General features: G+C 49.4%; 8 protein-coding genes across 8 annotated transcripts; 3 read left to right on the top strand and 5 right to left on the bottom strand.

Annotated features, from left to right (window-relative positions):
• Positions 1-254: 254 nt before the first annotated feature.
• BDV37DRAFT_116225 (mitochondrial 54S ribosomal protein bL34m) lies at positions 255-970 on the bottom strand. The gene is made up of 2 exons (XM_032078483.1): positions 705-970; positions 255-624 (listed from the first exon to the last, which is right to left on the bottom strand). The coding sequence occupies exons 1-2, from the start codon at positions 773-775 to the stop codon at positions 300-302; spliced, it is 396 nt and encodes a 131-aa protein (XP_031941507.1). The 5' UTR covers positions 776-970; the 3' UTR covers positions 255-299.
• On the top strand, positions 863-1,836 carry BDV37DRAFT_116242 (uncharacterized protein). The gene has a single exon (XM_032078484.1). It carries the CDS (start codon positions 1,166-1,168, stop codon positions 1,673-1,675), a length of 510 nt encoding a protein of 169 aa, XP_031941506.1. The 5' UTR covers positions 863-1,165; the 3' UTR covers positions 1,676-1,836.
• Positions 1,837-3,915, bottom strand: BDV37DRAFT_116223 (zinc metalloprotease). Its single transcript, XM_032078482.1, has 5 exons — positions 3,640-3,915; positions 3,346-3,528; positions 2,544-3,290; positions 2,298-2,490; positions 1,837-2,231 (listed from the first exon to the last, which is right to left on the bottom strand). Exons 1-5 carry the CDS (start codon positions 3,652-3,654, stop codon positions 1,999-2,001), a joined length of 1,371 nt encoding a protein of 456 aa, XP_031941505.1. The 5' UTR covers positions 3,655-3,915; the 3' UTR covers positions 1,837-1,998.
• A 276-nt stretch (positions 3,916-4,191) lies between these two features.
• BDV37DRAFT_247824 (translation initiation factor eIF2 subunit gamma) lies at positions 4,192-6,742 on the bottom strand. Its single transcript, XM_032081922.1, has 3 exons — positions 6,000-6,742; positions 4,949-5,935; positions 4,192-4,884 (listed from the first exon to the last, which is right to left on the bottom strand). The coding sequence occupies exons 1-3, from the start codon at positions 6,521-6,523 to the stop codon at positions 4,854-4,856; spliced, it is 1,542 nt and encodes a 513-aa protein (XP_031941504.1). The 5' UTR covers positions 6,524-6,742; the 3' UTR covers positions 4,192-4,853.
• A 154-nt stretch (positions 6,743-6,896) lies between these two features.
• BDV37DRAFT_247823 (putative 60S ribosome biogenesis protein Mak11) lies at positions 6,897-9,049 on the bottom strand. The gene is made up of 2 exons (XM_032081921.1): positions 7,837-9,049; positions 6,897-7,782 (listed from the first exon to the last, which is right to left on the bottom strand). The coding sequence occupies exons 1-2, from the start codon at positions 8,776-8,778 to the stop codon at positions 7,177-7,179; spliced, it is 1,548 nt and encodes a 515-aa protein (XP_031941503.1). The 5' UTR covers positions 8,779-9,049; the 3' UTR covers positions 6,897-7,176.
• A 562-nt stretch (positions 9,050-9,611) lies between these two features.
• eaf1 (MYB and HSA domain protein) lies at positions 9,612-14,631 on the top strand (the record flags this gene model as incomplete). Its single annotated transcript, XM_032087191.1, has 5 exons — positions 9,612-9,655; positions 9,739-9,882; positions 10,265-13,233; positions 13,288-13,445; positions 13,501-14,631. 5 exons carry the CDS (start codon positions 9,612-9,614, stop codon positions 14,629-14,631), a joined length of 4,446 nt encoding a protein of 1,481 aa, XP_031941502.1.
• Positions 14,632-15,211: 580 nt separating this feature from the next.
• Positions 15,212-17,225, top strand: spp2 (spliceosome ATPase-activating subunit SPP2). Its single transcript, XM_032081920.1, has one exon. It carries the CDS (start codon positions 15,400-15,402, stop codon positions 16,960-16,962), a length of 1,563 nt encoding a protein of 520 aa, XP_031941501.1. The 5' UTR covers positions 15,212-15,399; the 3' UTR covers positions 16,963-17,225.
• A 61-nt stretch (positions 17,226-17,286) lies between these two features.
• On the bottom strand, positions 17,287-20,634 carry BDV37DRAFT_247815 (U3 snoRNA-associated protein UTP13). The gene is made up of 3 exons (XM_032081919.1): positions 20,350-20,634; positions 20,261-20,288; positions 17,287-20,178 (listed from the first exon to the last, which is right to left on the bottom strand). Exons 1-3 carry the CDS (start codon positions 20,521-20,523, stop codon positions 17,441-17,443), a joined length of 2,940 nt encoding a protein of 979 aa, XP_031941500.1. The 5' UTR covers positions 20,524-20,634; the 3' UTR covers positions 17,287-17,440.
• Between the last annotated feature and the right edge of the window lie 895 nt (positions 20,635-21,529).

Below are 21,529 nucleotides of genomic sequence, written 5' to 3'. Positions count from 1 at the left end.
AGCCATCGTCTAATACACGTAGAACTCTGATTATATATCTACCAGAAAGAAAAAAAAACCCCCCCCAACACATCGCACATAAAACAGATCAATGCATTGTATATGGTACAGTAGGACTATCACGTCCCGTTATATCCAAGGCATTAGTAAGTAGCCTTGCCCCGACAACGAAAAAAAGAAAGCCTCAAGCCCTCAAAACCGACGAATAAAAGAACAAACCATGTAACTCGGGCAGCCCCATCATACAGATCCCGCGTGTTGTCCATTACCCAGCAATCAACGTAGCCCCCGAGGCCCATCTACCAACTCAGGGACTTGCGGCCCTTCGCCCTCCTCCGCAGGAGGATCAGCCGTCCTCCACGCGACCGCACCCGGGCCAAGAATCCGTGACGCCGTTTCTGCACCCGTCGCGAGGGGTTGTAGGTCGCGCGCTTACCGGCCAGGGAGGCACTGGCGGAGAAAGAGCGGGTCTGTTGGGCGGATGGCGTAGCCGCGGAGGGGAGTTGTGTGTTGCTTAGGGTCTGCAGTTGGGGACGGATGATGGTGGTGAAGTTGGTCATGGGGCGGAATGGTGAGGAGAGGGTGCTGAAAGGTGTGGTTGTTGTGGTTTTGGGACTCAGGTATCTGGATTAGAGCTGTTGGTACTGCGAGCTTGTTCTTGAGGCCGGCCATGGGGGGTTATGGTATTATGCTTTGTTACCTACCTCGACATGGACATCGGGGACGAGTACGTCCTCAGAGCGGAGGGCATGGCCCTGCACCGGAAGCAAAGCATTGTTGCGAATTCGAATGGACAGTGAGCACCGAGAATGGTCCACGTGGCTTAAGAAGAAGAGCAAGAAGGATGGCGTGGGATCTGGCGAGAGATTGATTGACGGGGTTGGGAGGGTAGAGACCGCTTGGAGTATCGAATTGATGGGCGGAACGAAAATTGAACCTCCGGCGGAGAGAGCACGGGCCACCTTTCCATCCTCCAACTTTTTTTCTTTTCAGATCTCGATATACCTGAGCTCTCTCTCTGTCTTAACGTTTGTGCATGCACGACCCAATTTTTTGATATTTGATTTATAGGCGGACTTTTTTTTTTCAATTGCGCACGGTATACCATCACCAGGAGAAAAACTATACGACTCTATACCATCGATCGAACATATAAACCGTCACAATGGCTACAGGCCCCTCGCCCCTCCCCCCAACATTCATTCTCAACTCCAAGTCCATCTCTCAATCAGCGGCGCATGACTTCCTCGCTGCCTACATCGACCTCGCCGCTACAGACCCCGCATACCAACCCAACGCCGGTATCAGCGAGCATGGCCCCGTTTCGCGCACCACAGCCGCTGCGCCGAACCTCACGATACACAACCTGAAGCGCGTGAAGGCCGGCCTGGCGGGCGAGGTCCTAGGACGTGATTTGGCGCTTGCCAAGCTGGAGGAGGGAGATGCGCAGCCAGTGGGAGCGAACGGGGATTGGGAGGATGCGAAGAAGTTCCAGGAGGGTGAGAATGGCGACGTAATGCAGGACGAGAATGATGTGCAGGGACAGATGGAAGTAGACGATGCGGAACAGGAGGCCGGTGCTCTTGATAAGGAGGAAAGGAAGCGGAAGAAGAAGGAGAGGAGATTGGCAGAGAAGAGGGCTAAAGCGAAGGCTGAGACCCAAGCCGAAGAGTAAATCCGACGGCAAAGGGAAAGCCAGGGAGAGAGTATAGAAGGGGAAAAAAGGAGGCTGTTATGGGTCTATGACTGAAAGGATTTGTTGGCATCATCTTGCTATGGGATTGATTCTGTTCGGTTGGGTATCAAAAGCCACGCATTCTGTATTTGGCGTACCAGAGGAGTTTTCTTTCTTGTTTTATTACTGTTCTTTCTGAATGATGGATTCCCACACTTCTACAAAAAACACCAACCCCGTCCTACAGGACCGAATAACCGAAATTTTCCAAAAGTCTGAACAATCACCGAGAATGCGAGTAAAGATAGCAGCATCAGAATGGCTCACAGCTCGCGGTCAGCAGCTTTAACGGGCTTCTCATCATCTTCCGCCTTATAATCCGTGACCTTTCCACCCTTCCAGCCGAGAGCCTTGAGTCGCTCGGAAAGGATCGGGTGAGAGTAGTGATAGCTGGCGTACATCCAGTCGGCATCCATGGTGCTCAAGTTCTGGATCTGGAGCTTGAGGAGAGACGAGGCGAGCTTCTCGGAATAGCCAAGCTGCACGGCAAACGCATCTGAATGATTGTTAGCCCTTGATCATGGCACAATAACACCACCACAACAAAAGCAGAAGAACATACCAGCCTGGAATTCAAACTTGCGACTGAGGATGTTCATCAAAAGCTTGACAACGGCATCCATTGGCGCCAGAGCATCCGAAAACAGAAGGAATCCAATCATGATAGGCTGTTCGTTAATGAAACCGAAAGATTGATACAAGGACTTGTTGTTTACAAAGACTGAGAAAAGAGCGAAGATGTAGAACATGTGGAACTACAACAGTCAGTTGGACCTGTCCCACACGATCATCAAGCAGGTTAACATACCTGAGCGATACCGAACAGCTTGGTGGTGTGGCTGAGACTCCAATGGCCCAATTCATGGCTCAGAACAGCGACCACCTCCTCGGACTCACTCTTCTCAATCAGAGTATCGTAGATAACAATATGCTTCTTCCAAGGCAGTCCGTAGAAATAGGCGTTGCTGTGAGCACTCCGCTTGCTACCATCGATGACGTGAAGTTCCTGGAGAGGGAAGTTAAGCTTCTTGGCGAGGTTTTCAACGCCGGTCTTTAGGTCACCAGGTTCCAAAGGCGATAGCTTGTTGAACAATGGCAGGATCACGATCGGGTAGATGGTAATGGCAAAGACCTGGACGAAGATACCAAAAAGCCACAGGTAGTAGAAGAATGAGTTACCGGTCTTCTGGACGATCTTGAGCACTGCGCTAATAATGGGCGCTCCAAGCACAATACCGATCATCTGACCCTTCAGCATATCCGTAACCCAGAGCTTGAGTGTCTGCTTGTTGAAGCCGAATTTCTCTTCCAAGACGAAAGTGTTGTAGTACGAGATTGGCAGTGACAAAATGGTGCTAATCAGGTTGAACCCAAACAGAAACACTAGAGTTTGTGTGATTTCGCCCTGAAACCGAGAAGGGAAGTACTGTGCCAACAAGAGACCGCTAGCTCCCCAGAGCTTGGGGAGGATATCACCGTAGATAAACGCAAGATTCTGAATTTGACCATAGAGACCAGCAACGAAGCCGAACTTCGCTTTCGCGCGACCGTAAGACTGGAAATGCGGTTAGGTGTGACGCTGGGCCTGGATGGATGATGCGCATGCTTACTTGACTTTGATCGAAGACCTTCTGAGACACCTCATTTTGCAAAACCTGTGGAGGCTTTGTTCGCTGCAGGACCTTATATTGACGGAGAGACAGCAGACCTTCGAGAACAAATTGCCCCAAAGAGAATCCCACAAGGACATTCTTCCATGGGAAGAACGGGCGGTCGAGGAGACGCGCCAATTGCTATAACCGCCACGGTAAGCCAGATCAGCTATAGCTCTTTATCATAACCAGACAGGTGTCACCGCGGAGGCGTGGAGTTCTTCAGGGAGATTTTAAAGACAAGGAGCTTACCTCGAGTATATACATGTTGAAGTGAACACAACAACAGCTTTGCCCTAATGTCAAGGAAGTGCTGTGTTGTTTGTCAGGTTGATAGTAACATTCCAAACAAGTTGTGCTCTGAAGTATTGCGGGAGAATGGAGTGCCTTAGTCACCTGTTGTTGTTACTAGTCCATTACACAGTTTTGATACGGTGGAACCAAGAATGTATCCATTGTATGTACAGGGTGTATGTCATTTACCTATTGTGGTTGCCTGTGAATAAATCACAATAGGAAGTTCAATCAATAGGCTGAGTGGATCGCCAATAGTCCATTGAAATTTGGTAGGAATAAATTACTGCTAGGCTAGTAGCCTGGGTGTTCTGTAGAGCTATATTTAGCATAGGAGGGCTAGGATAGATGAAGAGACCACCTAAGCCATAGTATATATTTGCGATACCCCCAATGTATTTACTTCCAAAAACCATGAGCTCAAAATTAATATCCTGAATTATCCAGACAGAAGTGGTAGAGTAAGAGACATCGCAGTCCTATCATCATGGTTATATAGGTCTACTTGGGTATTTATCCAAAGGTATACTACGAGTAGTACTCTCTCGGGGAGAAATATGGATATAGTGTCCATTGTGAAATTAACCATAAATGTACTCATTATTACCAGAGCGAGTATAGGGCAAGGCCTTCACATCTTCCCGGTATGTAATCATCTACCCAATGCTTGACTTTTTCATTGCATTCGTCATCTCCCTATAAGTAGCCCCTACATAGGTTCACGCAAGTAGAAAGAATATGAAAGAAGTAATAAAAATGAACATAGAAGAATTTTTCCACTGAACAGCGTCATAACACACGTCAAAGAAGTAGTGTCCTACTCCATCCGTAACAACTTACCCCCCCCAATCCATCCATCACCCGTTGGACATAATGGGCTCTTGGTTCTTGGGATCCTTTGCATAGGCCGCGAATGCGGGATATCCCAAGTGTTCTTCCCCTTGACACTCCTACCAAGAAGCATGGACGGCGATTGGTCCTCCTGCGTTCTCTATTCATGGGTAAAAAACAGATGCCTTATTTTGTTCCTGTGGTAGATTCCCCATGAAGCTTGAACCCTTCAAGGCCTATTGTCTGAGGAACAGAGGGAACCAGAAATTTGGATTTCCTTCATTCCCCTTCCAGCTGGCCCGGTAAGGTCAAGCTACATATACACGCACATGATAGCTCGCTTAGTTCAGGATAGGTTCGAGCGTGTTACCGCTGTTATAAAGTTAGATATCTATCGTCCAGGAAAATCCTATGATGGAATAGAAAGATTACTTACGCCATAATGTTTGCCCAACCGATCAAACGCCAATGCTTGTCGATTCTGCGAGAGATGGCAATCTTCTCGCCAATTTCGGTACAGGCAGGGCTGGTCAAGCTCAGCTTGGCGGCATCGGCCTTGACGCCCATGACCTTAGCACCGGTGGCGGTAGAACCGATATTAACCATCAGAACCTCGTTCTTGCTCAGCTTAGCAACCTTGGCCTGCTTGCCGTCGGCGGTCTTGACACCCAACAACCGGCGCAGCAAGAAGTAGTTGACCTCCAGTTCGGTGTAAATGGCGGGCAGACGTCCGCGATGGCCCAGGACGAAACCGACAAGACGATCAGCACGGCACAGAGTAGGGTCCACACGGGTACCGACACCAATCAGACCACCAGGAACAGCGAACTTCAGGTCGTTGTGCTCTGCGAAGAGAGAAACAACCCGGGAGAAGATGGGGCGGCATTGAATCTTGCCGTTCTCGTCCTTGGTCACGAGACCAGGGCGGATTTCGACCTCATCGTTAAGCTTAAGCACACCAGTCAAAATGGAACCACCAGCAACACCACCCTTCAGCTCATCAATTTCGGCACCAGGCTTGTTCACATCGAATGAACGGATGACGATCATGTGTGGCGAAGCGGTGAAATCACGGACAGGGACAGGGATGTGGGAAACGAGGTATTCGTTGACAGCATCAATGTTGTACTTGAGCTGAGCGGAGATGGGGATAATAGGAGAGCCATCAGCAACAGTACCACGGATGAACTTCAAAATCGACTGGTAATGCTGAAGAGCTCCTTCTTCCCTCATCAAATCAACCTTATTTTGCAAGATAATAATATGGCTAAGCTTCATAATCTCGATAGCTGCCAAATGTTCCGAAGTTTGGGGCTGAGGGCAAGTTTCGTTTCCGGCAATCAGAAGAAGAGCTGCGTCCATGACAGCGGCACCTGACAACATGGTACTCATCAGAATATCGTGACCGGGGCAGTCGACGAAGCTGAGGGGAGTAAAAAGGTTAGCAATTAAGGCTGAATAGCAATATAGTAGACGGAGTCACCTACGAGACATGTCTCAACAGCCTATAACGACCTGTGCACCCATCTCTCTCACAGGGAGGGTCAATCTCCTTCTCACTCTTGAAACTCTTGAAACATGTTGGGCGAGGGCACTCGGGGTTGTCGCACTTGTAGATCTTGGCGTTGGCGTAACCCAGCTTAATTGTGATGTTTCGCTCCAACTCGTTCTTGAAACGGACAGTCTGAACCTCTGAGATAGCCTTGACCACCGTTGACTTTCCGTGAGCGACGTGTCCGATGGTACCAATGTTAATAGTGGCCTGGCGCGCAATGATTTCGGGCGACAGAGGGGTCAGGGTCGACAGGTCAAGGGTAGTGGGGTCTGGCTGTTCGGGCAGCTCCGGCCGCTTGGGCTGGGAAACAGGGGACACACTCTTCATCGCAGACTTGAGAGGCTTCTCCTCTTGGTCGAGGGGCTCTTGTTCTTCAATATCATCATGACCGTTCGCATTAAGCATGGGGGATCCCGGCTGGGATTCATCATCGGAAAAATCGCCGTTGGCAGCCATGATTGCTATGTTAGACCCAAATACAGTAGCTGTTCGGAGGAAGGAGGAGGCTAATGTGGGGGGAGTAGAAAACCGGCGAGGGTCGAGAGCGTGGTGATGGATGAAAATTGCAGCTTGCGGGAACAGAGGCGATATGATAGCAGTTTGGGTCGGCCACTCAGTGGGGTTTGTTTCTTTTGTGCAGTGGAGTGAGTGCGTTGTAGGGCGGTGAAAGGCCCCTTTGACCTTTTTTTTCTCTCTCGCTGTGAGTCACCGCCTAACCAGTTGACTCAACTCAATTGAGATCTTCCGAATGAGTGAATGGCTTCTAAAGAACAGATTGGGGACCTTCTACCATGGACTGTAGTTATTTGTTACTTGAATTTCATTAAGTGAATTCCTCGCTTTGATTCCATTGTTCACTTCTTCTATTCTTGTACCTAGCTCGTGACGGACGATCCCACTCGTCCCTGACTTTATTAGCCTTTCCTGAGAGACTAGTGGACTTTGATATTCAAAGAGAAGAAAAATGAAAATAAAAATGAATAGAGAGATTGAAGGCGCTAGACAACTTTTTCTGGCAAAGATTTGGCTTTCTTTTACATGCTTCTAGTCTAACAACAAATCGTAGGGTATACAGGAGAAACTGGAATCATCAACTGACATCCAAATGGTTAAGCATCACTTTCTTCACTCTCAGACTCCTCTTCCTCATCACTGTCTAGGCCTTCAAACTCCTCTTCGGAATCTAAAAGACTTGAGGGGTCCTCCGAAGGCAGCATAACAAATCCCTTAAGACAGGTAATCCGATTTCCGGTTTCATAAGCATCCAAAAGTTTTCCTACCTGAGGGGTTTTGGAAATTTTCTCGTCTGTGGTTTTACTGGTCTTTCCACTCTTCCCTTTGCCAGTGAGGTCTTTTCCAGGCACGTACCATACACGTATGACGCCTTCGCTATTGCCCGTGACTGCCAAGAAACCGTCTTGGGGACCTGTTGCTTCACCTTTCAAGCTTAAGATCTCAAAATCCTTCACCCTTCCTGGGAAACCAGAAGCTTTACCGCCAAGTTCAGCAACGGCCTCGGCGTAAGGGATAGGTGAATCATCGTCATCTTGTGGCTTTTGCACCTTTTTGGTGGAGTAGAAGATAACTCTGCCATCTTCTGTTGAGACAGCAAGTAGTTCGTCACCCTCCTCAGTGGATGGGTCTTTGTTGATATACTTCATTTGATGGATCTTACTCCGTGGGGTTGGGAATATTCTGCAAATTGGGGTTGAATCCTGTGGACATGGTTAGACTCATACATTATAGGCTGAAGGGTATGAAGCACTCACAATTCCGAAGACAACAGCCCCCCACTCAAATGCAACGGCAAATTCCTCGCCCTTAGAGTCCCAGACGATCTTCCTTCCCTCGCCGGTACTCCACTTGCCTTCTTTAACCGCCTGTAGAATCTCTCTACTGAAGCTCAACACACCAGCCTTCTTACCCGTGACCAGGTTCCAAAGCCTCATACACTTCTCACCCTTCCCCACGCTGAGCATCAATTTCATACTGGGATGCACGGCGAAGTCATTTACACCAGACGGTGACCCTCCGGGAGGAGCTGTGTCTCCGCTAGGTCTCCCTTGAACTTTCGGGCGGGGGGCTTTGATGGTAGATACAACGGCAAAGTCGCGAGTCCGGGTGACGGAGATAGTGTTGTCCTCCGAAGCAGCCAAAAGCTTCGAGCGTGATGGGAAATGAAGAGCAGATATACTCGAAGAGTGATGTAGCAATGTGCCAAGCTCTCGATTCTTAGGATTCTCGAGGATTTTGTTACCCGCGAGGGTCGGGATAGAGGGATACTGCTCGTTTACCTCAAGAGAGGCGGCCGACAAAGAATAAAGCTTGATAGTCTCATCCGTTGCACCGCTCGCCAGAATGACTTTTGGCGATTCCTCGGTCGAATCTGCATTTGGTCGAGGGGACAAGGCGAGGCAGCGGATGGCGGATGCATGAGCCTCAAACAAGAAGGTATCAACGAATTGTACTGCGGAAGAGTGAGTGGAAGAATCCTTCTCATCACTGGATGAGAAGCAAGATGGGGAAATGGCAGCAGTGAAGCCATGCAGCACCCGTTCGTATGATCCAGTGACTATTTGCAAGGTGACGGCCGGCAAATCACCAGAGGATGGGCGAGTCTCATGACTGGTTGTTGATTTAACCACCTTTGATGGTTGTTGACTCGAGACTTGAGTGTCCTTGGTCGTTTCTTCTCTCTTGCGCTTGGCCATGATTTGGAATCGTGTAAAATAATGCTGGTTGGTGTTTCACCAATGACGAATGATTTTTTCAAAATGTAGATATGAAAGCAGTCCAAAAAAAGCGGGCAACTTTTTTTCTGCCAGTCATTATCGGACGCCTTAGGCGGTGAGGATGAAACTAGGCGGATGGTGCCTGAGGTACCAAGATACTGAATGCGGCAATGATAGGTGTATAGGTCCTGTAAGTGCAGGTGCTTTGGGAAAGGGAAATTCAGACAAAGAGGAAAATGGAGGAAAAAAAATTATGGGAAAAATATGATATTGATTTTTTTCCCTTGTCCTTATTCTATACTTTTTGCTTCCTTTGAAAATGGAGCAGAGGTCATAATAAGTGTCTGTCCTAGTAACGCCTAGAAGGCAAGGGAGACTATGTCTGCCTTAGGCTGCAGCGAATGTATTTTCTTTCAAACTGGGTAGCATACCAGACTTGGGGGGAGGACTTGGGCCCTTCTTTTTCGCTCGATAACAATACCATACCTATTTACCAGTGATCACTTTTGCGCGCGCTGTTCTGTTCCCGGAACCACACGCTCTCTTCAATTACTTTACACTCCCTTTCTGCTCCCCAACCAACCAAAAACTCCCTCCATACTACCCGTGCAAAAGTCTCATCACTACTAACAACCCCCAAAAATCCCTTCAAGTCTAATCTTCGCGCGTCTTGATACTCTGCATCCCATCACAACACAACCCCATCCTTTCCATCATTTCTGAGCGATTTTTTCCACCTGGATGACTTCGCTCAACCCACTCCTTTTTAATTTAGCGCGTTAATCGGATGCTGTGTTCCCGAAATAGACTCGATGCTCCGCGAAGAGCTCCTTCGGTCTAAGAACGATGAGATCGCGTAAGTAATTATTATCTCCCAGCGATGCATTCTATTTTACTGCCTCATGCGATATCGAATTATCGCTCATTTTTAATTTTTAGACGTTGTTTGTTGTCGCGGAAGCGCAAACTGAGCGAGCTCTACTTTGCGACCGTAGGCTTCGCGGGCGCGACCGAGAACCCGTCCGCGGACTCGCTATACCATCAGAAGGAACAGGCGTTCCTCGACGCCAACGATCTTTCCAAGTAAGTCTTAAAATTACTATTCCCCTCTGTTTTTTTTTTTTTTTTTCTTTTCTTTTCTTTTCTATTGGTTTGCAATCATTAGCTAAGATTATATAATACCGGGATTCTACGTCTTTTACAACTAGAGTACATTGACCGATATGAGTTACAGGGCTAGAACCCATGTCCGGATAGTACCTTTTTTTTTTTTTTTTTCTTTTCTTTTCTTTTCTACCTCTCCCTCTGTGTGGTTTTTTTTTCTCCCTTTCTTGTTTTGTCTTTCGAATCTCGTTTTGGTTTTCATTATTGTATCTTATAGTCTTGCTTTCTTGTTCTCAATGGGTTCAATTACATGTAATACTATATACTCCAATTGGTCGCAATTACTGATCGACTTCTGAAGAGGTCGCTATTACGATGAAGCCACCCTTCCACCCTTACCTAATTACGCAGAGATTCTATCGCGCAAGTACCAAGAAGCTGTGCAGTCACGTCCCGAACCATCGAAAGCTTCCAATGCCATTCCTATCAGTCCGCCGGCGGGTGTAGAAGCTGTTGTTTCTCAAACTGCTCCTGAGGTCGGCAAGCAGATACCACTGCCCCAGAAGCTACCTGATCAGAAACCTCCGGGCACCGTACTACAGCAGCAACAGCAAGAAGCTCAAGCCCCTACTCAGCCTGCGCCTGGCATTACTTCCGAAGGCTTGCAAGGTCTTAATGCATCTACTCCAGTCGCCGCAACCCCGACCGAATCGCCGGCCCCTGAGCAGAAGATAATCTCTGTTGTGCCAGGAACTCCCAAGAGCAACCAAGGCCATGACTCTGCAGAGGTTAGCGTCTCACCGAGCCAGGTCAAGCCGACACCACCGGTTGTGGTTGCTTCTGGGCCCGCTGAAGTGCCGTCTGGTCAAAAGAAGCATGATGAACGGCCGTCTCTCATTCTAAGTCGAGTGGCTCCTCGCAACGAACAACCGCTCTCTCCTGTGTCTTCTGGCGGTCTTTATTCCAACAATACTCCTGCCCCGGTTGCTGTATCGCCAGAGACGACCCCTGCAGCGGAGGGAGCTGGGCCCACCGATAAGATTGAACCAAGCCCTAAGCCTGAGGAACCTACCCAAGTACCTCCAATCCTGGTACCATCTACGCCGGATGAACAGCTTCGATTAGAAGAGGCGCAATCGCTTCGGCAAAGCTCGCTGGCCTCGAAGAAAACAATCGGGGATAGTGGCACCGATGGGTCTTCGACGACGAATGAAGTCCTGCAAGAGAGTGTTGACTCAGCACCGGCAGGCCTCGAGGATTCGCTGAAAGAGGAGCAAGTTTCGGTCGATATACTCCCAGCACCGGAATCAAAGAAGCCTGATGGAGTGGTCGAACCCGCAGAGGATGACGGGGTGCCTGCGTCACCCCAAACCGAACAGGTCCAACCCTCGAATGCGGTAGAACCTAAAGCACTGGCTCCAGCAACTTCGGCACCGAAAAAGAGCACACAAACCGTTTCTGGGCCAGCACAGCCCGAAAGAATGACAACCAGAGTCTCTTCCGGTGCCATTCGGCATAAATCTGTTTCTGAAATCCTCGGCGAAGCCCCAAAACCGGCGGTGGTACAACCTGATAAAGCCTCTGCTACTGAGAAACCCGCAGAGGAGGCGCGAGCTGTATCCAAGGCTTCCAGTGACTCCACAGCAAGATTAAGCTTCAAGGACAGGAAGGCACGGGAAAGAGAAAGGAGCAAGCTGTCTACAGTTGTTTTTCCAAAACAGCAGCAGCAACAACAACAACTGCAGGATCAAGCCGACTCCATGGATCTTGTCCGCCAGCATACTGGTGACCTGGCAAAGTTGAACGAGGAACGGGATTATCTATTCACCTTGTTCCAGAGCAAGGCCTATAGCCCCCCTCGAGGCATAAGCCTCAGTACCCTCCTTGCCTCTGCTCATAAAACCTTAACCACCGCAAATCATCACCTTGAATATCAAGAGCAAATGGATTGTCGCACCCTTCGCCGCATCTATCAGCTTCAAAATGCAAATCGGTGGCCATTGCGCCAAATGAAGCGATCACTAGAGCCTCCTCGCCAAGGGACGCACTGGGATGTTCTTTTAGATCACATGAAGTGGATGCGCACTGATTTTCGCGAAGAAAGGAAGTGGAAGATCGCAGCAGCCAAAAGTTGCGCAGATTGGTGTGCTGAATATGTCAACAGCCAGCCAGAACATAGGTCGTTGCTCCGTGTGCATGCTAGGACTCCACCACTCAAATTAGAGAAGAAGGTCGAACCTGATACTAATATGATGTCGCCTCCAGAAGAGACAGGAGATGAAATGCTGGGAATATCTCACCCGACTCCAGACCTAGTACCTTCAACAGATGAAGACTCGGTTAGCGAGGGCTATAATGATGAGCCGCGCCATGATTTACATGATACGGTTGCTCCTGCAGCAATATTCTCCCTTAGTTCAGATGAATTCACATTCTCGCTAGATATGACGCCGGCAGCTCAAAAGCTTCTGGATGAACTTCCTGTCTACTCTCCAGTTGGGATTGCTCCAGAAACCAACCTCCCGACTTTCAAGGAATCTCCGGATGCTGTGTGGAAGACTGAGATTCTACCAGTCTCAAAGTACGCTTCTGGAAAGATAGCATTCCTTGATGATGAACCGCCACGAAAACGTAGTCGATATGATTATTCGCAGTATTATTCCGATCCAGAGCAAGGGTTGTTGGACCTGCCGCCAGAGCAGACAAATGTTGCCCTCTTCCGACCCGAGAACAAGCATATACGTGATCGTATTCACCCGGGGCATACCTTTAGGCCTCCAACTGAATACCCTATGCCTTCGGTTGGCTTCTTTGAGTCCCGTCAGTCATCTCAATGGACATGGGCAGAGGATGATGAATTGCGCCGTCTTGTGAAGGAGTACTCTTACAACTGGTCTTTGATCTCTAGCTGTTTGACTCCTTCGTCGCAATTCACCTCTGGGGCGGAGAGGCGAACCCCTTGGGAATGCTTTGAACGTTGGATTGGTCTGGAGGGATTGCCTGCGGATATGTCAAAGACACAGTACTTCAGGGCTTATCATCAAAGGCTGGAGACAGCACAGCGTACTGTTCTAGCGCAGCAGCAAGCAGCCCAGCAGCAACAACAGCAGCAGCAGCAACAACAGCAGCAGCAGCAACAACAGCAGCAACAACAGCAACAGCAACAGCAACAGGGCAATAATAACCCCCAGTCATTACCCCCAGTTCGTAGGCGAACCACACAGCCCGTCCGGGTAGACCGTAGACGGTCCTCGAAGCATCTTGCTTTGCTCGATGCCATGCGCAAGTTGGCCAAGAAGCGGGAGACGATGCTTCAAAAGCAACAACACGGTGAGGAAACAAGAGGTTGACAATCTAATATACGCCGTACTAACGCTTTCTCAGCTTCTCAACTAGCATCATTGAGAAAAGTCAACGAAGCCAACCAGCCAAAGCCCCCTATTTCGACACCTGCCGAGTTTAGTCGACTCAAGTATGAGCGGGAGTTAAAACTGCAGGAGAGGCAAGAACAATACCGGCAGCAGATGATAGCCACACAGAGGGTAGTTTTCCATCACAGGCACAGAATTCGAATCATTGCTAATGAGATTTTTAAAGGCGAACTTGGCAGCTCAGCGTGCTGGGCAAATGCCTAACCAGCAGCCTATGATGAACGCTCCTGGCCGAACTCCGAATGCTATGCCTCAGAACCCTGGAACCCCCTCTATGCCCGCCAATACTCCTAATGGGATGCCGAATGGGCTACCGAATGGAATGCCGAATGGAATACCGCCTGGCGTTGGTGCCAACCAAGGACGGCCCCATATGCAAGCAATTCCTGGAAGCGGACCTGCGAATGGCCACATGCCTCCTAATCCCATGGCTATGAAAATGGTGCCCCAGTCCGGAATGCAACAGTCAACTGCCACTCGACCTGGAATGCCAATGCAAACGACTCCAGACAACACTCGGGTCATCCGGGAAGCCAACCGCCTTCAAGAGCAACAACGGCTCTTACAATCTAGGCAGCAACCGCAACACCCGCAGCCTCAACCTCAGCAACCTCAGCAGCAATTTCACAACCAGCAACAGTTTGTGGGCCAGGGATCTCATTCCCCGAATATGAACGTACCCAATGTTAATGGGACCCCGAACAATCCCGCCATGATGGCTGCTCTCCAGGCTGGGGGTGGTATGCAAAGCCCATCGTTTCACAACGCTACTCCCCAAGGAGTCTCTACTCCCTCACCCCGCATGGGACAGCCTAATCTGTTGTCAAGTGGGGTTGTACCGACCATTAGCAGCTTGCAAAACCAGATCCAGAGAACGCACCCCGGGATGCCCGCAGAGCAAGTGAATAAGTTGGCCACCGAACGATTGCATCAGTATCAACAGCAGAGAATGTCTCAGGTTGCAATGAATGCAGCCGCTGGGAATATTGGAGCCGTCCAGGCCAATTATCAGATGTCGCAAGATGGAAACTTTCAATCTCCTCCGAGCGGCATGAATGGTAGCCCTGGGATACAGATGCCTCAAACGCAAGGGTACTCGCCTATGATGCGAGTGCCTCAAACTGCTCAACAAAACCGAGTGGGCGTTGGAAACTCGCCGGCCATGAATGGAGTTGTCCCTCAACCAAGCCGCAGCGCAACACCGCAGACTCAACGCAGTGGCAGTGCTCAGGGTGGTCCTATGCCACCTTCGAACAAGAGCCCGAACCCTCCACAGGCCCAAACCGCTAGCAGCTAAGCTCCTTGGGCTTCAGAAGCACTGGCGGTTGGCAGCTCGTATCTACTGCACTTGTGCCTTTAATCTTCGTTTGTAAATATTTTTGACCCCTAACTCTTTATTGATTACCCATACCCTCCGCCCCATGTCTCTACCTTTTAGCCTTTCTAACAACCGCGTGCAATATTATGCTACCTTCCATACCCCTTCACCTTACCTCTGTTTCATCACTCTTGCCCTCTCACCACCTTTTACTACCTTGCCCCGCCTGACGTTCCCCCAAACTCTTACACGCCTCTACACTCTAGCATTGACTTTTGATATCATGCATTGGCATACGATTCACGATTGGTTGGAAGCATCTCCAAGCCACGATTCTGTTTCGTACCCTGTTACCCCTATTTTGTACTACATGTATTGATAAGACGGAGACGAAAGTACACATACGTACTTGGACATTGGTTGGCATGGGTGAAATACAATATCTAGAAAAGACATCAATGACTATGACTGTACGACTAGCTTATCTCATTATTATCACGATATCTTTCATCGATAGATAGCACCTGACTCCCGAAACGGGAACTTCACACATAAGCGCGCGCTTAAAAAATGGCATCGCCACCCATAACCGCTTTTCCTTTAAGGAAGCGACCTCTCAACGGTCGAAGCAGAAACAAACTGAATAGTCTTCGTCGCCGAAGATTCAAGTCACGGTTTGCGTCCTGTCTGGTTATGGGTTCGCGCCATTTTACTTAACTGTTGCGATCAAAATAAAGACTCAAAACAATGGCTTCACACCCGCCGCGGGACAGCTCGTCGAAGCCTTTCTCACTATCGCTAGGCGGGGGATCATCAGCTTCAAATGGACAGACCAAGAAAACCACATTCAATCTCCAAAGATCTACTCGGGGAGCCGACACCCCCAGCCGAACACTTGCGCGCCGACCTCATCATCTCCATGACGATGAATCCGACGAAGAAGAGAGAGCGCCGGTGCATGAAGCCGTCACGGAATTCGATACAGAAACAGGGACCGCCGTATCTGCAGACAAAAAGGATGAAAAGCGCGAGCTAGTTATACCGGTCGCAAGCAACAATAATTGGCGGAATCGGCCCGGTGTCAGCCAGAAACCTAAGGGAAAGAATCTGCTCCCGAAGGAGGTCCAAGCGATACAGGAAGCTGCTAAGAGAGGCGAGATTGCCGGAGAAAATACAGAGACGGATAGTCCGAGCATGGCTTACGGTCTTAGTTTCGCGCAGCAGCGGAGTGCAGAGCAACATACTCAGGGAGAGGCGGGCGATAAGCCGATGGAAGATGCCGAGCCTGCAAGTGAGGAGAAACAGAAGCCGCTTACGCAAGATGAGATTGCCCTTCGTGCGCTTATCCGTGAGAGTAAAGGCGAGACAGAGGGACGGTCGGATCTTGTCATTGAGTCTAGACCAGTGGACGGGGAGGAAGGTGGAACTGGGGGACGCTACGATGAAACTACTTCGTTCCAGGCTGATATTGCTTCTCGGCCTGAGTCAGCAACACTGGATCAGTATAATGCGATTCCTGTAGAAGAGTTTGGTGCCGCTTTACTTCGAGGAATGGGCTGGAAAGAAGGCCAGGCCGTTGGAAAGGGGAAATATGGTTCCTCTGCGGTTCTCGATAAACCCCGGATTCCTGAGCGTCGACCGGGCTTTCTGGGTATTGGGGCGAAGGACGCATCGGGAGGTAAGGGGGCGGAAGCGGAGCTTGGTGCTTGGGGAAAGGCTGCAATGCGCAAAGGAGCTAGGAAAAATGGTAAAGAAGGGGAGACCAGCACAGAGGGTGTTTATATGCCGGTTATGATGCGGAATAAGAAGACAGGCGAGTCAATAACAGAGGAGGAACTCACAGCCTTGCAGAAGGAGGCAAAGTCAAAGAGAGATGATGATGAATGGAAAGAACGAAGGGATCGCAATCTTGAAAGGAGTGGACGTGACAAAGACCGGGATAGGGATTACCGGCGCCGTGACTACGAACGAGACGATGATGATCGTTCTGACAGGCGGAAAACGGGATCCTCCAGGAGAGACCGAAGTCATTCGAGACGACGAAGACATGACGATGACGATGGCGACAGTAGGGACGACCGGTCCTATCGGGATAGAGATCGTGACCGCGACCGTCGTCGCGAGCGCGAGCGCGATCGCAGTCGTGAGCGGGAGAAAGACAGAGAAAGGAGCCGCAGGTACCGGGATGATGATCGCTATAGTTCCAGCAGACACTCGTCCAATACATCAAGCAGACATGGTCGAGACCGTGATCGGGATCGAGACAGTGACCGTGACTCTTACCGGAGACGGAGGCATGATGACAGGTGATATTCCCGATCAGCGATATTGTCGAAACCCTCATTATAGACTTGTTGAGATACAAATGTATTAGATACCTTGGATACCAACCACCACTGTCATTGCGGTATATAGTGATGTGAATTTTTATCCTATGTGAACACGACATAATGCTTCATCTCCCATGCTAAGTACCGATGATCATGGTACCTTGTAAGTCGCGCCTGATATAACATTCTTCTTAGTTTATGTGGAGGGGGAAAGCGTAGACCAAACTGGGCCTAAAAGATGGTATACAACACTACATACTCTGGAGTACTTTTAGAAAGTATCAATTACCGGCAACAGAAGGTTGCCTCTGAGAAGACTTTTAAATACACTTTCCTCCAATAACGTATCAGATGTAAATGCAACAGTGCTCCAAGAGAATGCGCCGACATATCACAGTATTCCAAACACACAAATCATTTTGTCTATCTGTACATATCCTCGTTCACAAAGTACAATCTTATGCTCCCAGCATGATAGTGTCCTTCTCATGCTCAGGTACATCATCTGTAGCACTGTCAGTAACATCCCGAGCGCCAGAGATGCCCAAGCCTCCGAGGCCTACACCCCCATCCATTTCTCCTAGAACCCATTCCACAAGGTAGCTTTCGTCCGTAAGCTCTTCGATTCGACGGTAATGCCTTTCTGTATATGCGGATAATGCTTGCAGAATGTCCTTCATACCGGCTGCAGTGCGACTGTCACTGCGTCGATTTGCCATGCTTGCTGTGGCGAGCTCGATGAATGTTGAGGCGGGATAGGACCTGAATAATGCAAACAAGATGCGTTGTGCAACACGGGAAGTACGAGCATTCGTGTTCCAATCACGTAACCGAAGAAGAAGAGTACGAAGGTTATTGGAGTCGAGAGTCTGCAGGACCTCATCAATCGCAGGGTTTCCGGTTAGACTGTTGGCACGCTCGCTCTTTTCGGCATCGGTTGAGGATGGATCGTCAGCAGCATCTACTGCAGCTGTGAACAGAGAGAGTAGCCTTCCGGGATGGTTGAGTTGGAGGGCTAGTGTGATGGCTTCACGGTACGCTCCAGCCCTGATATAATTTTCCAATTTCTGGTCTTGCTCAATACGGGCGGCATTCGCACTAACTGTAGCAGTGTAAGTCGCGGATGTAATGTCAGTCCAGAATGTGACGGTGGAGTCCGCAGAGCCAGAGGCAATGGCATATGGGGATGAGATATTATGTGTGCTGGAAGAGAGAACATCAGCACGGGAGCCAGAGGGTGTCGGGCTCGCTAGTGCCCAGACTCTGTCTGTGTGGTTATCGAGTGTGGTCTCGAGTTCTCCCGTGTATGGGGACCAGATCTTGACCAGACCATCTGCAGCTGCAGACGCCACGAGAGGGCGCGCCTGTGTGGCATTGTTTTGTGCCGGCGCCGATTCATCTTCATCTTCATCATCTTTCTTGGTTGACAAATCTGAAGGCGGAAGCCAAAGCACCTTGAGCACGCTGTTCGTGTGGCCCTCAAAAGTAAGGAGACAGCTATAGTCCGATAAACTCCATAATTTGACAGTTTTATCGCCAGATCCAGTAACTATCAGACCCCTGTTTGTACTGCTCTGTGCGCTGGAGCTAATGACGGGGGTGCCATGGGGAGAGAATCGCGCCGACCAGACTCCTCTCTTGTGTCCGCGGAGGATACCTACAACCGATCCTTCTTCAACTGACCAGATCTTAACAGTACGATCTTGTGAAGCAGATGCAAATAGAGTCGATGTTGGATTGACATCCAAAGCATTAATATCTTTGTCGTGAGCTTTGCGGGTGAAAACCGCCTTTGGGGTATGCGGCTTGGAAGAGCTGAGCGGAGCCAACTTGCCTATATCCCATCGCTTAATAGTGCGGTCTTGAGAACCAGTGAGTAGGAATTGTGGAGGATGGCTCAGAGGGTCATTTCGTGCAGGTGTGTTAGCCGGTGGCGGGACGCGAGGGAAACTTATAGCACCCAGAGACTCGGCATGACCTGTCATAGCAGCAAAGCAGGTGTAGGTGGACGTCTTGGGATCAAGACACCAAAGACGAGCTGTGTTATCTTTTGCGCCCGTCGCCAGCCAGTGGCCGGACCAATCCACATCAATGCATATGATGATGTCGTCGTGGCCTTCAAGATGAGCGATATCTGCGCCAAAGTAATCCTTTTCTTTATCAGACGGCCTGTCTTCGGATCGTCCCACCGAAACCAGTCTAACACTCTCAGTGTTAGTAGCCAGTGCCAGCATTGATCGATCTGGGCCGACATATGCAAGGTCAATAATGTCGTCGTCGTTACCCGAGATACGCCTTATAACTGGTAGGGGATCAAGCGAAGATCCAGGCTTGAAATCCAACAAGGGTTCAAGTGAATGAAGTCTCAAGGTTTGATCAGCATGTACAGTCATTGCGAATGGTATCCCCGGGGTGTATTGGATTGCCATGATGGCCTCGAACTCGGCAGCAGCTTCTTGCTCATGGGTTACCTCTCCTCCCCGGTTACAATCCCAGACACGCAACACTCCATTTTCACCTCCTACTAGAGCAAGCCCGCTGTCGGCAACAAAGGCGGCCGCTTCCACGCTTTCAAGAACAGGAATGATTCTGCGAGTTTTAAAAGTGCGGACATCCCATACGATGACAGTCTTGTCTCGGCCCGCTGAGAGCAATGCATTTTCTGCAGGCGAGTACGATAAGCTCCGTACAACCGAGACATGAGAATCGAGTGACGCTATAGATTTCCGCTTGTTCAGATCCCACACCCGTACCTTGCCCTCCTCACTGCCCGAGGCAAGTCGAAATCCTCCAATAGACGCGACAGGGGTAGCATCTTCCATGTCCTCATCCTCATCAGAATCATCCGACTTCCTCTTGGATTTCTTTTTCTTCGAGGCGGACTTGCTTTCGCTATCTTGAAACGGCACCTGGAAGAAGCACAAAGCAGATATGACACCAGCATGGCCATGGAAAGTGTGCGTAACATAACCACCTCGAATGTCCCAGACCTTGATTGAGCCATCAGAAGCACCGGTTGCCAGAAGCGTGCTAGTCTGGTCGATAGCGGTTGTCACAACGGGTGCAGTATGGGGCTTAAGGCTTCGCACAAGCTTCGCGTCGAGGGTCCGTGAAGAATCTTCGAAGGGAGTCAACGAATAAATGCGCATAGACATTGATCGCGAGCAAACGACCACATGTGAAGCGGATGGCGTGACTAGTATATGGTTAGATATGCTCTACTTGAATGAGCTGAAATGTAACAGGAACAGCGCTAGGATGTAGAGTGGGCAACTCACTAGCCAAGCTGGTGATAATCTCTCCATCCTATAGTTTGGTTAGAAACTTGCGACAACACCGCACATGAGCAAATGGGAACAAAACTCACTCCTTCCAAGCTTGCGAGCTGATCACCAGTCTCAAGATCTACAATGAGAGCATCTTCGCCCACACAAGCTACTAGCAAACGTCCACTGGCATCTAGCGCAGTACCTCCTCCGGTGTATATGGGACGCAAAGTCCGAGACGCCTCGAAGGTCGTCTTAACGACAGCTTTAGACATTTTCGCGAGCGGATCTCAGAAATAGTGTCGCTGTGTAATCTATCGCGCCATCATATATCCAAGATAAAATGGAAAGTATAAGTGGGTTGAATCGCTTCAATGCAGTCGAAAGTACTGTCGCTCCGAAACTTTTGTTCTTTTTTTGAGATGTTTGTCTTGTTTGTCACAAAAAAGGCCGATCGCAGCGGGGCCGTGCTTTAGGCGCTACAGGCGCGGCAGGCGCCCACGTGAACATCGATGTCCATTCGATAACATCGTCTTGAACGTCGATATCTTATTCTCCAGTCCTGCCAAAAAATGATCTAGAGAGGCTTTCAAAAAGTTTACTTGCTATTATACGTCATGGGGCGACAGGCGTACTTGAACCGATTGGCTTTGGTAGGCTCCCAGTTCCCTATCCGTTGCTATCTTGGCTTGTGTTAGTTCTATACTACTTCATCAATAACGAACGCTTCTGTTCATTGCTCCTCTCAAATATTTACCCTCAGATCTCTCCGTGCAACATTTATGAAGCCATTTACTATTAGAATGTCAAATATAAAGCACTGTCGGCTGGTGTCATCGCATGCGTCTCTATAGTGCCACATGATCGTATCATATTCTGCTATCTTATTGTTTGCTCTAATTTTTAAGCTTCTGATAATTGACTGTTAATATTCAGGGTCGTTCTCCATATGAAGCTCCTGAGCGCCCTGCAGATCCAACGGTGGACCTGGGCAGCCCAACCCAACAGAGGGTATCTCCTCGGTATGCGGATGGGTATGTTCAACACTATGATGAGAGGGGGCATCCCATCAATCCTGAATCCAAATCATTCGGGAGGGAGCTGCGGAGAGCTAAGAATGACATCCTCTCAACGATGGGTATCGTTGTTAGCGAGGACGGCAATGCGAGTGGACTCAGTGAACAGCAGAAAATCGATATAATAGCTGCCGAGAATGACTACGGACTGGTTATGGCTACTTTAGATCATGTTTCGGCATTCTTAGGCTCATGGTGGGCATCG

The sequence above is a fragment of the Aspergillus pseudonomiae genome, assembly GCF_009193645.1.
Source record: "Aspergillus pseudonomiae strain CBS 119388 unplaced genomic scaffold BDV37scaffold_32, whole genome shotgun sequence".
NCBI classification, from domain to species: Eukaryota; Fungi; Ascomycota; class Eurotiomycetes; order Eurotiales; family Aspergillaceae; genus Aspergillus; species Aspergillus pseudonomiae.
The sequence above is the reverse complement of the archived record's forward strand: the minus strand, read 5'-3'. Positions and strand labels throughout refer to the sequence as shown.

What these genes read in the sequence shown, in the direction of transcription:
- BDV37DRAFT_116225 (XM_032078483.1), bottom strand. Translation starts at nt 775, where the DNA reads ATGCTTTGCTTCCGGTGCAGGGCCATGCCCTCCGCTCTGAGGACGTAC. An exon ending in TCCCCGATGTCCATGTCGAG is followed by an intron (nt 625 to 704) that starts GTAGGTAACAAA and finishes GCTCTAATCCAG; the next exon opens with ATACCTGAGTCCCAAAACCA.
- BDV37DRAFT_116242 (XM_032078484.1), top strand. Translation starts at nt 1,166, where the DNA reads ATGGCTACAGGCCCCTCGCCCCTCCCCCCAACATTCATTCTCAACTCC.
- BDV37DRAFT_116223 (XM_032078482.1), bottom strand. An exon ending in AGGTCTTCGATCAAAGTCAA is followed by an intron (nt 3,291 to 3,345) that starts GTAAGCATGCGC and finishes CCGCATTTCCAG; the next exon opens with TCTTACGGTCGCGCGAAAGC. An exon ending in CAAGTTTGAATTCCAGGCTG is followed by an intron (nt 2,232 to 2,297) that starts GTATGTTCTTCT and finishes ACAATCATTCAG; the next exon opens with ATGCGTTTGCCGTGCAGCTT.
- BDV37DRAFT_247824 (XM_032081922.1), bottom strand. Translation starts at nt 6,523, where the DNA reads ATGGCTGCCAACGGCGATTTTTCCGATGATGAATCCCAGCCGGGATCC. An exon ending in AGGCTGTTGAGACATGTCTC is followed by an intron (nt 5,936 to 5,999) that starts GTAGGTGACTCC and finishes TACTCCCCTCAG; the next exon opens with CTTCGTCGACTGCCCCGGTC. An exon ending in GGTTGGGCAAACATTATGGC is followed by an intron (nt 4,885 to 4,948) that starts GTAAGTAATCTT and finishes ACTTTATAACAG; the next exon opens with CGGTAACACGCTCGAACCTA.
- BDV37DRAFT_247823 (XM_032081921.1), bottom strand. Translation starts at nt 8,778, where the DNA reads ATGGCCAAGCGCAAGAGAGAAGAAACGACCAAGGACACTCAAGTCTCG. An exon ending in GGGCTGTTGTCTTCGGAATT is followed by an intron (nt 7,783 to 7,836) that starts GTGAGTGCTTCA and finishes CCATGTCCACAG; the next exon opens with GATTCAACCCCAATTTGCAG.
- spp2 (XM_032081920.1), top strand. Translation starts at nt 15,400, where the DNA reads ATGGCTTCACACCCGCCGCGGGACAGCTCGTCGAAGCCTTTCTCACTA.
- BDV37DRAFT_247815 (XM_032081919.1), bottom strand. Translation starts at nt 20,523, where the DNA reads ATGTCTAAAGCTGTCGTTAAGACGACCTTCGAGGCGTCTCGGACTTTG. An exon ending in AGCTCGCAAGCTTGGAAGGA is followed by an intron (nt 20,289 to 20,349) that starts GTGAGTTTTGTT and finishes ACCAAACTATAG; the next exon opens with GATGGAGAGATTATCACCAG. An exon ending in GATTATCACCAGCTTGGCTA is followed by an intron (nt 20,179 to 20,260) that starts GTGAGTTGCCCA and finishes ACCATATACTAG; the next exon opens with TCACGCCATCCGCTTCACAT.